The 18,079-nt window shown below is 37.0% G+C and overlaps 1 protein-coding gene across 4 annotated transcripts in view; it reads right to left on the bottom strand.

The window, feature by feature from the left end:
* LOC135710631 (uncharacterized) overlaps window positions 1–18,079 on the bottom strand; it is a 52,402-nt gene that overhangs the window by 19,818 nt on the left and 14,505 nt on the right. For all 4 annotated transcript variants that reach the window (XM_065233248.1, XM_065233249.1, XM_065233250.1 and 1 more), the window contains exon 2: window positions 2,856–3,259. In XM_065233248.1, coding sequence (XP_065089320.1) covers window positions 2,856–3,210 — 355 coding nt within the window. In that variant the 5' untranslated portion in view covers window positions 3,211–3,259. The remainder of the gene's footprint in view (window positions 1–2,855; window positions 3,260–18,079) is intronic.

Raw genomic sequence — 18,079 nt, 5'->3', positions numbered from 1 at the left:
TTTAAATAAACGATTTCACCTATTTACACGCGTTTTCCCTTGACCAAATTTTGACCGTATCACCCTTTATTCTTGAGATATTTTTATTAGATATTAACTTTGGAATATTCTGCAGAACTCTTACAAATTAACTTCGAATTCTCAATAGTTCACGCGAGTTGTTGATGATGATGATGATTATGGTCCCACCTCTTACCCCTACAAGGGTTTGAACTGGACGATTTATCTTTATAATTAAATATGACATTTTAACCAGGTTAGCAAACAAAATCGAACTGGTTACTGTTACAGATATAGGTGCCCTCTAGAATTTACGCTCTAGAAGCGTGAAGCAACAGCGATATAAATGTGGAAAAACTTAGACGTCAAAGTCTTAGTTCGCCTTTTTGTCCACCTGAAATATTCATAAGTGGAATCAAGAGTTAATGAAGCATCCTATTACACTAGTATATATTTTTGTTTCCAAAAGTAACTTAAACATTACCTTGAAATTTCGCTCAGAGTTTTCTTGAAATTCTTCTCAAAATTCCCTGAATATTGTCTTTGGAATTTCCTCAGAATTCTTTTCGGTATTCCCTTGAAAATCTCCTTAAAATTTAATCCCGTGAAATGCTACTCAAATTTAATTAGAATTGAGATTTTTACAAAAAAAAAAAACTAGGAAATTTCTTCTTAAGCCTTCTGCAAGGAATATCCATTAAACTGTGTGTGACAAAAGTTTCAAATTCTGCCAAGATTTGTACTGAACAATCCTCAGAATTGGATTTGCTTGGAATTGTATTGTATCGGTATTACCTTGGAGCTCTCTTCAGATCAGATTTCACACTGATTCACATCACAGTCGCAAGTATTTTTGCACGTGTACACCACACCGGGAATGACACTGATGAAGACTGCACATTGTAGTCAAATTACTTATCTGCCATGGATATCGAATGCTAATCGGAATGAAATGGAAAATAATAATGTTTTTTTTTTTTGCTCCTGCCAAATAACTCTAAAAATATTAAGAATTCTGCTGTTTACATATTTCAGCAAGGGTACAGGAGTAGTGTGTTTTTAAACATCTAAAATAATCGTTTGGTCTAAATACCCTCAGTTCTGTTTTGACGTGGTTTTTCCTTCGATTTCGCCCTTAAACACTTAAATCAGATCACCGAAGTCGGTAGGAATTTACCGGGTTTTTGAACAGCAGAACAACTCGGTAAAATTTTCAAATGACCGTTACACGTGAGAAATCAAGAAAATTTATAAATTTTATTTTTCATCAATAAATGGGGTAAAATTAACAACTTCTGTACAAATTCGGGATAAATTTTTTGATAATTGGATTTTTCACTGATTTTCAAACTTTTACCGAACAGTTCTGTAGTTCAAAATTTACAGAATGACGGAGGCCTGGATTAGTGTGTATGTACACACTTAAACAGACTCTGCGTTCGGTAAAAAAAATACCGTTTTAGGTCGGTAATCCTAAAAATTACAAATGTTTTGTTATGTTTTCGCTCTATTGCTGAAAACTGTAAATAAAATTACCGAACTTCGGTGACTTCATTTCAATTCAACGAAAACGGTAAAAAAAAATGACCGCAGATCTTCAAATCAGCTTCATCATTGACTTCGGTGAAATATTTTACTGATGTTTCGGTACACAAACCGTTCCATTACCGAGTTCGGTAGTTTTCCCAGCGAGAAACGTCAAATTCGCCCTATTGTGATTTTCGACCTTCTTAAAAAAAGTTTGTAAGTGGAAGCTTGTGAAAAATAAAAAGTGCAATGATGGAGGCTGTTATGGACCAGCTGCAGCACCAAGATGAGCGAATCGTAGATATTTTCCGTAAGTAATGATAGTTAGTTATCTAAATAAATACCCATTGTTACAGATGGCCAATACTGTTGCTTGTTTTTTCTGTCGGTTGCAAGTTCCAGGTTATGTTACCATACTGCACCGACACATCAATGGCCACATAAAAAAGAAAGATTTTATACCGGCACCGGCAAAACTTTTCATTTTACATATCGACTCCAAAATGACAGTTCTCCGGTAAAATCAATTACAAATCAAGCTTGTTTTTTTTTTTTTTTGGTAAGGTTTACCGATCATTCGGTTAATTTGACAGCTAATTTTGCTGATTCAGTTTACAGATTTTTCGGTAATGTTCTCGATTACCGAAAACATTACCGATCGTTCAGCTGTTGAGAATTCGGTAAATGAATTACCGAAGTCGGTAATTTTTTCTAAGTGTGTAGGATAGGAACAGTTTTTTTTAAACACTATATTTTTTTTCAATTTTGTGAGTTTTTGAAACAAGTTGTTCTAAGGTGAAAGTTGATAGTATCCATAAATGGCCACTATTTTGAATCTCAGAAACTATAAAGATTACGTGCAGGAAATTGTGATCACATGTATGCTGCACTGCAGTAAAAGAGTGATTACGAAATCTACATAGTTTCTGAGAATCGTGCCACCAAAAATTCGAAGTAGTAAGACAAAGTAATCAAAATAGCGGTCATTCGTGAATTCTATCAACTTTTACGCAGAAGAACAGAAAAAAAATCGCGTGCAATCAGAATTGAGTGTACTTACTGATTTAAAAATTTCACAAATATTCGGAAAATAAGTAACCATTTATTTAACACTACAATAAATTTCATTGTAAATTTTATGTTAATAATTTTTGTTTTACTGTGGTAATGAATAAAAGTGCAATGTTTTCGCAGTAAAAATCATGGTTGCAATAACAGTAAAATTAATTGTTTTTATGGAATTTTTTTCTTCTGGGAAATATCAGTTCATGAAACAAATTCTAGAGACTAACACAACCTACATTTACCTAATCTTCAACACCACTAACCTGAGGCAGCATCCTTGTTGATGATAATTCCTCGATGGTCACCGCCGGCCACGTGGGTCCTGTCACCGACCTGCTGCACCAGCTTGCGCTCAATGAGCAGCACCGTCGAGTTGGCGGTCTTTCCACGGGGTGTCATCACTACTTGTTCATTCTCGGGCGGCAACGACGGATTACTGGCACCGAATGGCACCGTGTAGTTGGTTTTACCACCGTTCTGAATCGGTTCGTTGTTGTTGTTGTTTATATTGTTATTCTGGTAAATGTGTCCTCTGTCAGCCCCATTTAATGTCGGTGACTTATGGGGCTTTGGTGGAGGTGGTGGAGGCATAGTCCTCGTTGGCAGTGGGGACGCCATTTCTGATTGGTGGCGCGGGGGTGCGAGGGAAGATGTTTTATCTATATATCTGCAAGAAGGTACAGAAAGGAAAGGGCGGATATTAAAGATGAATTTCACGGTTAGTTTCGGAGTTACGACCGCTTGACACGAAAGTTTGTAGCAGTAAATGCGACCTATCGCTTGACAATCTAGAAACGATGCATGTTTACACCCCTAAAAACAGGGGCGGTATAACCCACTTCTTGTTGGTAAGAAAAATCGATGTCTTGGAAGAGTTTCGTGTGCGCTTTCCACCAAAAAAACTCGCTTCGGGTGGAAATAACCTTCAATCCGTTGACGATACGTAGTTCGATAGTTGAGAACTTTTACATGATGTTAAACAACGAATGGTACACACATAATGCGGATAGGTGGAAAATAGCGCAAAGCGCTATTAGACTCATTCCCATTTTGATACCTGATGTTAGACACGGAAGTGTGAAGAATCTGATATTCATGATACATTCATAGTGGAATTTCCGTTTAATCATTCTTTTTTCACCTTCCGTTTATATCACTCTCGGTTTCATCACGAGAAATGTTTCGCATATATCACATTTTTCAGAATTGAATGAATAAGTTGAAAACTTATATTTATCATTGATTTATTGAACCAAATATAATTTAAAAATACCCCTGCGCTTCGGTCAGAGAGCGTATAGGGCGTCGTTGTGCCAATTTGGTCGTAGCTCATTTCGAGTATGAGAGAGTAATTGCAGTTAGATCAAAAGTGCCTGAGAAAAATGCAAGTACTTTCGCAGATTACCCGAAGTTGCGATAGTGAAGGTATGATCACAGACAAGCAGACATAACACTCCTAAAACGTTCACTAAAATCATTTTTAACGGTCAATTTAAATGTTTCTTAGTTGGTAGTACTGCCACTTGTGGTGCACATAATCAATTCCCTAGCGTTTGAAGTTTACACACTACAACCATCTGTTGAGTGTATTGCCCATCATAGTGTATACGACAGATGGCGGTAGGGTTTACAATGATAAATGTTCAATGTATTGTGTCTGCTTGTCTGTGATATAACATTGAGGTAACGTTAGGATAAAATCAAAACATTGAGAAAAATACTTCACTTCGCAACCGATGAACCATTCTGACGACCATATGAGTACCCAAGTAACCATATAGTCGCAATATAGCTTGTATATTCTTACTTTGCTTGAGTATGGTTAGTTGAGGAATCTGATGAAACTGACACTTCTTGAAACTGATTCCTTTTGTATTTCTTTCATTCTCCACACGGAGCGCTCGGTGGACCAGCGACTTTGGACGTGAGCCTCGTTCCAGATCACCATGGCAATTCAATAACATATGGTGAACATGAAACCTACCAAAAAATGCAGAATCATATTAGAAGCAACCAACCAAGGACGATCTACGGAAGGAAATTGCCGGTGAAGCACGGAATGGAATACGAAGCGTTAGAGAAAAAGCCCAAGGGATTCCAAAGAAAGCAATTAACGGCGGCGGAAGAGCAGAATATGGTGAGAGCTGTCCAAATTTTAACGAACGTTTACAAATTAAATATCAAAATTAAACTAAATACATGCCAGGGTTGAAAAGAATTTTTTCGAACCTGGAAGTGTACTGTGTATGTATCATCAATATCCATTTGATAACGGTGATGCATACATGTGGAGCTTATTGTAAGTGAAAGTAACCTCGGAATGGGCGTGACTCTCCAGACATTATGAAATGGGTTGCTGGATCTGCAATAGAGTTATCACCTTCTAACTCCTGGACTAAAGCTGTCTACAATGACGAAATTGTAGTGAGAGTTCTTCCATAATAACACTGCTAGGGGTGGGGGTTAAAGGGAACACACACAAACACACACACAAATATATAATTTAAAAATACATATGATCAATGTACTGCAGAACATCGTTTGCAGGTGTTTACAATGGTTAATTGTTATTATGTACAACAAACCACTTTAAAATTTTGGGTTCTACAAAGAAATTGTTAAAGAACTATTCGCGTGACAGAACTCAAACGACTGCTCGTATGTTCCTGTGCTTGATTTTCTGTAAGGTTCATGTTATGCCTCAGAAAATCCCGGCGGTGCCGACTGGGATTGAACCCAGGCTTGCTGGGGTGAGAGGTAATCACGCTTACTACTACACTACTACCACTACCGGTGCCGCTATTTGAAAACTTTCATTGCAGTATATTTTCAAACAATAAATGCAACCTAGGGTCCTAAATTAATTTTTGTTTTGCCGCAGAAAAAAAAAAGATTTCAACTCAACACTTTTCAATAAAGTGACATTCGTAGCACAAACTTTCTATGGTGATCCAAGGTTCAGTTTTTTATGTCAAAAAGTGCTGCTGAATATGAAAAATAATAAAAATTTCCATAGTTGCGTATACGTCACTTTGTTGCATCGCGACAGTATTGATAAATGTCCTTTTAAGTACTAGATGCTGTATGAAGGATTATAATTGGATTTTCTTGACCGCTAAGAATGCATATACATATTTGTTGTTCACGAAAACTGTCTTTTAACACTTAGAAATGTCGCTGTGAAGCAATTGAAAACTTTCGAGGAAAATCATATATTTGTAAATAAAATTGTATTACCGTTGATTATGATTTTTACATTTAATGTTACATACATTTTAAATGGTTTAATCTGAAGGGCTCTACATCTTTGATTATTTCGTTTGTGTGTGTTACTACTTATGAGACATGTTTGACCAAAGGGCCCGGGTTCAGTCCCAGTCGGCGTAGTCGGTAGGGAAGTAAAGCCGTTGGTCCCCGGTCCATTAGTTGATGGGTCGATAGGTAGGGTCCAGGCGTGGGAGCTGCCTCCTTAGTGTCGGTAGTATTGATACTCAGCACGGAAAACGTATGAAAAACAAGTTTGATTTAAAAAAAATATATCTTTAGATTAAATTAGCTTGTCTTTATATAAATCTGCTATCATCAAGATTTGAGAATGCGCATTAACTATCATCAAGAGCACACATTATTTACTCTGTTTATTGTTTTATTTATTGGTGCTGCAGCCTTTAATTTCATAATTCACTGTTTTTGAATGTTCCTTACGAATAATAAAGCGTAACGTATTCTCAGGCTATGTGAGTGTATGAAATGATTTATTTTATTTTGATGGAATGAAGTCAAAAATGGACCGCAAGAAGCGTGTATGTGTAACTTTACAAAAAAACTAAATTTTTTGAATAAATTAGAAGGTCAAAAAGAAGACAAATATGAAAGTTTTTCATGTAAAAATTAGCCAAAATCTCATCAACCTTAAAAGTATTAATGACTATAAAAAAAATGAAAAAAAAGGCACAAAACTCAGCATTTATAGCTAAAACGTTAAACCTCCGAATTCGACAGCAAAGATGCGAACCTCAAAAGTGAAGTTTCCAAAATTACATTTTTTCTAAACCCGTTGGTATAACGATAGTTTAAGCGTAGCACTATTTTACTTGTCTCTTAAATGCTGGTAGAGCTACCAGTTATCTTGATAAAAATGTCTTCGGCATGTGAAAATTAAATTAAATTTCCGTTAATTTTGAAATGTCTTGCTTTATAAGCAATAAATGAGTTTAAGTGTGACCCCACACATTACCTTTTTTGATTGTGCTACATTACACCGAATGAAATTTCCGTGGACGCCATTACCCCGAATATCCCATTACCCCTAATATAACATTATCCCAAATGTCCCGCTGCCATATATACCAGAAAAACCAAAGAGTTAAAGAGTTGAAGTATTCAAGAATTGGTATCTGTATCAATTTTCGGGGTTATGATGACCTTTTGGGATATATATACATTTTAACGGGACACGGGGTGCTTTCGGAAGGATGGCATTCGGAGACACGTCATTTGGGGAAACGAAATTCGGAGATATGGGGTAGGGAAAAAGCTCCTATAGTTGCGGTACGTTAGAAGCGTTAGGATCCTATAGTTGTGTACGGAGTCTCCATACACAACTATAGGAACCTAACGCTTTCAACGTACGGCAACTATAGGAGCGTTAACCCTATAGGTTTTTTAAATGAAATTCGGGGTAATGGTGTTCGGGTAAACAACCTTCGGGGTAATGTTGCGCAACCCATTTTTGTAACGGATTTATCCAAATGTAACAATTTATATGTATTTTAATAAAAATATATTACTGATACTGTATTCTCAATTATTATTGAGGCCTCCCTTAGCTCAGTCGGTAAAGGCGCAGCTATAGAACAAGACCACGTTGGTGGCGGTTGGTAACGATTCCCGGACCGGTCTAGGAATTTTCCGGTTGACTTCTCTGGGCATATTACTTGCCACTCAACAATGCAAAAATAGTACGATAGAAGCTCTCAATTAACAATTCTCGATTACTTTTTCGAAGAGACGTATCATCTTTTGTAAACAATGCATTTGATCGTTGATTTAGCGTAACTGGTAGCTCTCCTATGCTAAGGTAGGGTAAATTTTCCCCTATCTGATAGTAGTGTTAGAATGCGTGGACGTGCTACCAGTTACGCCAAATCGTCGATCAAATGCATTGTTTATAAAAGCTTATGCGTCCCTTCGAAAAAGTAATCGAGAATTGTTAAAGTGCTCAGGTGAGAACCGGGGCTAAGTCCCAGTGAAGACGAAAAAAGCCAAAAGAAAAAGAAGATTCAATATTTCATCGTATCGCACAAAAATATCTCAATACTATTGACACTTAAGACAAAAATGATCCACTATGGAGTGATTGACTGATTGTCGGTTGCTAAAGCATAAGTCATGATGTTTTGCTTTTCCAAAAAAATAGCTATTCAAAATTAATTAACTTATGCAGACATATCGCTCTAAACACTGAATTTATTCAAACAGCGGCTCACTCGATCGTAAACTCCAGTAATTTTCAATAGACTCGAAGTTCGGTTTCTATTTTTAACTTAAATAGTGTATTTTCGCGCGAACCCCAATTGAAATCAAGGCAAATCCCACGGTGAAAAACAGACCATTATTGCATTGGCAGCGTCGGACAGCACGCGTTCGCCGTAACAACAAACCACGTACAACCAGCAAAGTTTAATAAGAGACGTGAAAACAGACTAGGGTTTTTGCCTCCACGGCTACAGCTTCTGATTGCGGTTCAGATGGCCGAATCCAGAAGCCATATTTTGTTGAATTTTCGTAACTCGATCGCGCCTCGTTCGCAATAGTTTGTTAGTGTGATTTAATTTGAAAACAAGACGTTATGCAACGTTAGAAGAAAATATACATCTGAATGCGTTTAAAATCTTGCAGGTTGTATTTGATTTGTTAACCAACATGGTTGGAGGGGAAGCATTTGGGTATATCAAATAAATGCCATCTGGTCTTACACGACATACTGTGCCAGAATGTTGTTCATATTTTTTTATTAATAACAACATAAAAGAGCTGCTTTTGGAATAATCTAGTTAGATAATCTTATCAGATTTTGTCGGAGTTTAAAAACATGTACACATGCTTTTTATATATCTATAGACATTTTTCATCTGTTTTTACACGCTTTTTCGCCAAAATAAACAGCTCAAAACGGATAACGATACAAATAAAAAAACACCACACAGTGTCCAGCATGTTGCGAATGGGCATCGTAACCTTCAATCATCGGGCAATGGCAATACACACTAGAAATGTTGTTTATTCTCCCCTAATTATCCTCACTATTTGTGCTATCAGAAAACTGTCTAGACAACATGTTTCTCTTTTCTCAACTGCTTTGACTTGCTATCTATACACAAATTATACATATGAAATAAACATGTTGGACATGTTGTTCTACGTAGAAAAAGCGCCAAAACATGATTATACGAAGCAGTTTATATTCCAATAGAGCTTCAAAGTTAAGTGGGTCATGGATCTAGTTTTCATACATTTCATGATAGCTCATTCATACAACATATTCACAACTAAGGGACTACCCACAAACCACGTGGACAGTTCTTGAATATATTAAACCCCCATCTTCCTCCTTCGTGAACAATCATCCAGACAAATTAAAACAAATATATGAACCGTGGAAACACATCGGTTTGGCTTTGCTAAAATTTGCCAGCCTAGCTTCAATAAATAATAGCAATATAACTTCTTCTTCTTTTTTTCGCTTTTCAAGCTTATTGATTATCGCATGTTAGCTTATTGCGTGCCCTCAACTTAGTGTGCTAGATGCACTTCCACTGTTATTAATTGAGAGCTTTCGATGCCTCCTACCAATTTTGCATTAGTATAATTGTGTGGCAAATACAATCATACTCTATGCCCAGGGAAGATGAGAAATTTTCCAACCCGAAAAATTCATAGGCCGGAGCGGGAATCGAACCCAGCCACCTCCAGGATGTTCTTGCTTTGTAGCTGCGCCTTTACCTACTAAGCTAAGGGAGACCCCATTAACAATATAAACAGGTAGAATAAACGCTCCTATAGCTGCCGTACGTTAGAAGTGTTAGGATCCTATACTTGTGTATGGAGATTCCATACACAACTATAGAAACCTAACACTTCTAACGAACCTTCTAACGAGACTCTATACATAACTATAGGAACCTAACGCTTCTAACGTACCGCAACTATAGGAGCATTTACTCTAGCTGCTGTCATATTATTAGGACAGGTTCGGTAACAGAAAAATATTTACTTTTTACTCAGCAAACGGTATTCGCTAACCTAATTGTATTAGATATGTCATACCAGTTGTCAAATATATTTACAGTACATCTGATTATACTTTGACATTTATTGCACAATTTTGACAGGGATAGACACCACATCCGGCCACACTGGCCATATTCCACTACATCCGGCCGTATCAGGCCATATCTGGCCACATCTCGCTACATCCGGCCACATACGGTCAGAACCGGCCACATCCGGTTACATTACATTACATTACATTACAGATCCAACCACATACGGCCGCATCTAGCCACATCCGGTCGCATCCCACTACATGCGGCCACATCTGGACACATCTGGCCACATCTCACTACATTCGGCCACATCCCACTACATCCGGCCATATCTGGGCAATCCGACAACATCCCACTACATCTGGCCACATCCCACAACATCTGGCCACATCCGGCCACATCTGGCCTCATCTAGCCATATCCGGCCACAAATATCTTAATGTTTTGAATTCCAAATCCAAGCTAACGATCTCAAAAAATTTCACTGCGCCAGAATTAAATAAAACTGAAATGACGCATCGAGGTTCGGCATTACAAAATCTTAAAAACATATCTTCCAGAATCATAGAAATTTATCTATGTGAAACATAAACTTTTAGTAAAAATTATGAATTACGGACAGCAGAAACTGGGGCCTCATAGCCTAGTCAGTAAAGGCACGATATTACCAAGCCGGAGGCGGCGGGTTCGATTCCCGGTCCGGTCGAGGGAATCTTTCGGGTTGGAAATTTTCTCGACTTCCCTGGGCATAGAGTATCATTGTGCTTGCCACACAATATACAAATTCATGCATTGGTATATTGGCATCGAAAGCTCTCAATTAATAACTGTGGAAGTGCATTTAGAACACTAAGTTGAGAGAACGCAATAAGCTAATGTGCGCTAAGCAATAAGCTTGAAATGCGAATAAGAAGAAGAAGAAGGTCAGCAGAAACTAAACCTCTCAGGAAAAGAAGAACTCATGAGTATTTTGTATTATAATTGTAAAAATATGTTATGTTACTCGGCTCCGTGGGGTTTACAAATAGTGATATGAAGAAAGGGTAATTTTCTCACATAAATCAAGTTGCAATACTATGAAGCCAGTGTTTGCCAGGGTTGATACTAGTTGCAAAAGTTAGATTAAGACATAAGCTTTTGAATGAGCATAGTCAAGAGATTTTTTTATCAATGGACCCAATATTTAGATCTTTATGCCAACATTAGAGTTATTTCTCGTATACCTTAGAAAAATTCAATGTTTACTGTACCGAATCCGCAAACCATTCCCCTCTTATTCTGCGATTCACGTGAGTCTCCCTCACCGTTTAGGTGACAATTTTCACCTCGTATGAGATGACTCTCCATTTGATTTGCACGGAGAGTCACCTCACACGAGGTGACAATTGTCCGAGAATTATTCAGGTATTAATATCACCTTTTGGAAGTCAATAAAAAGTAACAAAGTGCTCTTTAACGCACCAGTGAGCAAAATAGGCGGAAATGCATATCTTGATATATTTAATTGGAATTTCATATCCACGGATCCAGTGGTTCGCTTATTTTGAGAAGGTAAATAGTAATGGATTATCAGCATGCAGAAAACCGGAAAATATTGATGTTCACAAAATTAGATCCTTTTTCGAACAAACAAAATTAGTATAGGGGAAATGGCTCTAACGTTGGCCTATGGATCTAAGATTGGGCCCATCGCTAAACATCTGCTATTTATAAATTTTATCTAGATGATCGCATCATTCGGACGGCACTAATGGATTTTTTTTATCGCTATTGAAAATTTAGTCGATTGTTGAATTTATGTACAGGATGCGTGACGAATTTTTGCAGTAAATTTCAAATAGTAATTTCTTATGCTTGCGGATCATGATTTAGATATATTTGGCAGCACTGAATTGCTCATACTGTTAGGTGTAAGATGTAAACAAACAGTGTTGAGTAAACGTAAAGATGTCGAAACAAAAGAGCAATCGGGAGATTGAAATTTGGCCCCCAAGCAGTCCCGATATCAATCCGTTGGATTATTTTGTACGGGGCATCGTCGAACGGAATACCAATAGAACCCCTAACACCACACTTAAGTCCCTAAAAGCTAAAATCAAGGTAGTGATGACATCTATGGATTAAAACATTGTCAAACGTGCATATGGCAGTTTCCGGAAGCGTCTAGCTACAGTCGTCGAAAGGGAAGGCGATTTTTTTCAATAAAATTTGTTAGAACTTCCATATTTTGCGAAAGAAAATAAATCACATAACATTCATTGCTAGAATAGCTAACTGGTGTAATTTTTCTCAAATATGTCATTTACTGCAAAAATTCGTCACGCACCCTGTATGTTTACAAACTAGGGGCATTTAGGCCGACATTACATCCATTTAATTTTTACCGAACCGTCCCACCATTTTTTTATTCTGTTTTCGCTCTAAAATCGACATTTTTGCATACATATTTTTTTGAATAACTTTTTCCCCATTGGAAGGTGACGCCTTGCTGTCAGTAGTTGTGAGATCAAAACTGACAGCTTATGGTAATCCATTATAGAAGTCTTCCGAATGAAATCAAATTCCTATTGAAAAATTAAAAAAATATATATTTATTCAGAACAAGAAGATATTTTTTCCATTTTTATTTTTATGATGATGATGATGAAGGCAAAGACGAAAAAAAGTTCTGATTATTAATTTGTAAATCATTGCTAAGAAAAAAAATCAAAACTGTTTCTCATTTGCTTGAAAATAAGAGAAACAGTGTCTTTCAAGAACTTTTCAATTTCAAAAATCTTCGTTGTACAAGCAAAATAAATTTATCTTATGTCCAGTGTAAGGTTGAATTTATTACATCCTCTGCACATATGTTACAAACAACAAATGTAATGGCAGATCTTGCAATGGCCTGCAACGTACAAGCATGTTTTTCCAGAATACATATATTTGTATAAAACCTTCACGAGATGATTTTCAAGACGCAATGCATTTAACTATTCTAAAAACCTTCCAGCGACCACATTTCAGAATCTGGTCTTGTAACAAAACATTACAAATACTGCATACTTTTATTTATTTATTTATTTATTATTATTATAGTCCATCTGACTTGATAGTCTCAATGAAACACTTAAATCTAAATGTAGTCACTCATTAAAAATTTCATGCAAATCTTAAGTAAAATCTTACATTTCCCCGTTGGGTGTATTACCTACTTGATACCATTATGAAACAGCTAAAATATGACTAAAAACTCTACTCACACAAGAAATCTTTACAAGATTATACAAAATTGCTCATAAAGCGAGAAATAAAAGTTTCAATGCAGAAATAACCCCAGATTTGGTTCCAGTACCCCAAAATTACATAAGTAACATGAATTTTTTATTGATTTAAAGACATTTTTTGTCAGCTTTTGTTTGGAATTGTCCCACTGTGAACTGTTTGGACCATTTGATGTATATGAATCTCAGTGTAATTTCATTGTCGAGAACCCGGCAAAACACAAATTTTACTTTCATTCCAGACACAACGATACGGTTGCCATCGAAGCCGGAAAATGCTTATGTTTATCTAGTGTAGTAACGAATAAATCTGTGTCAGCGAAAACATACTTAGATGCTGAGGCACATCGATCGCAAAGGAAATGCCTCCACAGTGAGTGTGCTGATGCTGCTGCAGTATGACATTCTAAATTGGTGTTTATTTTTTCACTAGAAGGTGGTTTCATTCCTCTTTGCGTCTTCGACATCACATAATGATGCTTCATTCTAAAAGTGCACTTTGATTATAATGCATCGTCTGTGAACACGTAGAGTTCATTAAACTTCCAAATGAACTGTTACGGGTAGTCTGCGGTGCGATATGATGTACCGAGGAACACTATTCGTTCCCCATCCAAACTTAATTCCCATACCAACTAGTCATCAGTGAAGATTCTTTGTTAGACCAGCTCCATAGGGCTCTAGTAGGCACGGCAGACGGGAAAGTAATTAACGTCAACTAGGCCATGGTGATGCAACTTCGTGCATATTTTATGCCCACTGCATGTCTACGACCCGGCTTGGCGATTTCAAACATAGGAACTTAATCACAGTCTCTCGCATGAAGCGATAGTTTTTTCTTCTTTATTTATGGGCGCCAGTTGATTTCCTGCTTTTCCTTTCAAAATTTTTACTTTTATTCAATCCCAGCCGAGGTCGGTAGGATTTTTCTGAGGCATAACAATCTCTGGTCACGTGTTCCTTTGGAAGGGAAGTAAAGCCGTTGGTCCCGGCCCATTTGTGTTTGAATGGGTGCGATATTCTACGCAGGTGTGAAAGCTGCTTTCCTGCACATTCGATTGCCGTCAATGGATGGCAATCGATGTCCGTCGGTGATTGGTACTAGATTGCGGAACAGAGACCGACGTTAAATAAAGGGAAGAAAAAAAAAATGGACTAGAATTTTAGTCAGATTTATTTGACGGTCAATTTAAAACACACTTTCACCCTAACAAATGAATGTATGATGGACTTGTCAGCTTGTCGGATCAAGCAGCCATATAATAGTATGTGACGCGCGTTTGAAATTTGACACCTCGCGATAAGTAAGACAAAGGCACGGTCCAATGACCCGCGTATACATGCCATGCTTTAGTTTGAAATTAGACATATAGGGGGAATGGATGTAATGTCGTCATACATAAATTCAGCAATCGACTAAATTTTTAATAGCGACCAAAAATATCCATTAAAACCGTCCCGTTCTAGATAAAGTTGATAAATAGCAGATTTTAAGCGATGGGCCCAATCTAAGATCCATAGGCCAACATTAGAGCCATTTCCATGCATCATAAAGAAGCATTTTGTAAACACTTGCTTGAGATAGGCCTGTTTTTCTGGCAGCAGGTCATAGGTAAATTGAAGAATTTTTTTTTTTTTAGATAGTTTACATCAATAGCACATGAATCTTAGAAGCAACGTATCATGGCAGTTTTTGGATATATTTTTTTGAATTTTTAAATTTTTTTCCTTGATTTGTTTTCCGTGCTGAGCACCAATGCTACCGACGCCAGGAAGGCAGCTCCCACACCTGGGACCCTACCTGTCGACCCATCCGAAGGAAGGCGTGATCAGAGATGTTATGCCTCAGAACATCCCTGCGGCGCCGACTGGGATTGCACCCAGGCCTGCTGGGGTGAGAGGTAATCACGCTTACCACTACACCACAGCTGAATTTTTTATGGTTGGGTACCTGGGATTTCATGTGCGTACGCTTCTGCAGGGGTGCCAACAGATAATTACTATTCTTTTAAAAATTGAAAATAATGATTATTGTAATTTACACAGTCACATAATGCTAAACTATTAAATGTGTAGGTCCCACTTGCCCTGGTGAACCTTATATAAGTTGAAAAGTCATCCCACAATTAAATAATAATAATTATGAATCAGTCAGCCTAGTGTGTTAGCTAGCTGAAATCGACCCATAGCTGAAAATTTATTATTTAAAAGATACAAATCTTTGAGATATGTATAAAAATAAATTTGTATCATTTTTTTAAGCCTCATGTTTCAAACCGGTTCTAAACTCATGTTTTCAAAGCCCCAGAACTTACTGAGATACTGTTAACAGTACTTGGGTTAAGATATTGTTAAAAACTTGAATTTGATTTCAAATGAAAACTAGGAATAATTCTTGGAGACCTCGAAGAAGAAAATTTTCTAACACTCTGTAGTCTGTACTAATAGAAATCTTAAGCATTTTAGGATTTAAGAAAATTTTATTGATTATGAGGATATGACAGTTGTTTAGAGTTTTAAACTATGAACTTTTTTTGAAACTTGTGACTTATAAAAATCTCATCATTTCATCAATCAACTGAGAAAGAACTCAAAACGTGAGATTTTGAAAAGTTTTCAAGATATCAGAAAACAAAACTAGTTTGTGACTTGAAATTTTTAGGGTTCTAATCAATTAAATTTTTAATATAATTTTGCCGAGAAAACCGAGAATTTTTGGAAGGATTTAAAAGGAATTAAAGTATTAATACCAAATACTGGTTTGACCAACTTTCCAAGATAATTTTGAGATACAATCCTAAGAAATTCTGGGATGAATTCCAAGAAATTTCTGTGGAGAATGTGAGGAAATTTAGAATTGAGTTCCTATGTGCTTCTGAGGAGATTTGAATGGTAATTATGAGGAGATTAGCAGCAGAATTAAGATGAGAGAACAAAAAGGATTATAAGTAGAATTAAAAGGGTGTTCTGAGGATAATTTAAAAGGTATACTGAGGAAGGTTCAGAAAATTAATTCTGAGGACAATACAAACAAAATGGAGGGAGAATAAAAAAAATCTTTGGGAAAGTTGAAATAAAATTCAGCAGAGAATTCCAAGGTATTTCTGAGGGGAACTCCGAGGGATTTCTGAGGAAAATTGCGAAAGGTTTCTGATGACAGTTTTCAGTCACTATTATTCTAATATTTTTTTTAATTTGAATATTTGGTTCTTTGATAAAAAAAATGCGTGAAATATACGGGATTTACGCAGAAAACCCGAAAAAATTTACTTTTCTCAGAGGGGAGAAAAAACTTATCCTGAAGCTGGCAAACATCATTCGTGATGCAGGCTTGGATCAATTCATGCCATCCAGCAAAACGAACAATTCGAAATCCGAGTCAATAAATTCATTTGAAACGGAAGTGTTAGAAAGAATCCAATCATACTTCAAAGAACGGTATGCATTTGTTTGAATTATTTTTCCAACTATTTTTCAAATGCTGTGGATCTGTGTTGATTGATTCCAATTGAATGTCAAATTTTTTGCCGGACTCGGAAATCTATCGGCAAGTGTATCTCTGTCGAAAGGAGGATACAGAATGGCAATCATTACCTGTGTTCTGAAGTTCTCAATTATTATTCCCTATTTATTTATGAACACGCAGATGCGCATGTAAAACAAGGAAAAATAATCGAAGTTGAAGAATGGGGCGGGGGTCTTATCAGGGTGGGATGACTGTAGCCTGTCTTTTACCAACACGAAATTAAAAAAAAAACATCGACACGCCTCAGCCTCCGTGCATCTTCGGTGGAACACAACACTTGATCTTGCTGGCCGTCACTACCGAAATCCACACCTTGTCCTCCTAAATTCGACATTCCTTGGTCCAGTGTTCGGAAAAACTCAAAAACTCAAATCTCATGCATGAGTTTATGCGCCTATGAGTTTTACCTTGCAAAATTCAACGTCGCAAAAATCACCGATGAGTTTTCAGGTTCAAAAATTCATTGCTTTATATTTTGGCATTATTCATTGTTATTACTATTGTTTGTGCATCAGGGGTTGGAAAACTAACACAACATGCATAGGCATGATATTAATTGTCGTTTGAGCGGTTTTTATGAGTTTAAAGTTGGAATGATTTTTCGGCGTTGTGAGTGTGAGTGCGTGAATATGCATGAGAATCTCAAGCGTGAATTTTGTTTGCCGCATTCGCACGCGAGTTTATTCTCGCAGGGAGGCTCAATGAATGAGGTTTGAGAATGATTTTCCGAACACTGCTTGGTACCTTGGTACATGTACAATATACACGTTCCGTGGTCGTTTTCGCTTGATTCGCCATGAGCCTGGTGAGATTTGCTGCCGGATTTTGTAATGGACGAACGGCCAATTGACGAGTGCACGGATGGATTTGAGTTCACTCACTCGACAAAAAGTGACACAACAGCGGGGCCCTGTTTACTAAAAATGAACACATATATGTTCATTTTTAGTAAACAGGGCCCCGCTGTTGTGTCACTTTTTGTCGAGTGAGTGAACTCAAATCCATCCGTGCACTCGTCAATGCCGAAGCCAAAAACGAAAAATTACGCAAAAATAATGACAAACAGAAAGCTGCATAAGTAAACATAAACAACAACGGTGAAACGTCATTGAGTGCACGGTGTACGCTATATAAGGTAAGATATTCCGGTAAATGACATTTGCATAGTGACGTCATTCCTATCCTTTGAGAGCCTAGGAGAGCCTTTTGCTGAACAAAATGAAGTGATTTGCTGTGTCTGCAATGTATTTACACTGTACAATTTGAGTTATTCCCCTGCAACCTATTGAAAGATAGCAATGACGTCATTAGTCGACATTCAATCTTGATTTTTACAACCGAGAGTATATTACCTTGTTTATGTATAC

The sequence above is a fragment of the Ochlerotatus camptorhynchus genome, unplaced genomic scaffold, assembly GCF_037179485.1.
Source record: "Ochlerotatus camptorhynchus isolate MF236.1 unplaced genomic scaffold, CSIRO-AGI_Acam_v1.1 ptg000394l, whole genome shotgun sequence".
In the NCBI taxonomy this organism is placed as follows: Eukaryota; Metazoa; Arthropoda; class Insecta; order Diptera; family Culicidae; genus Ochlerotatus; species Ochlerotatus camptorhynchus.
Note: the sequence above shows the minus strand (reverse complement) of the source record. Positions and strands in the feature narration are given on the sequence as shown.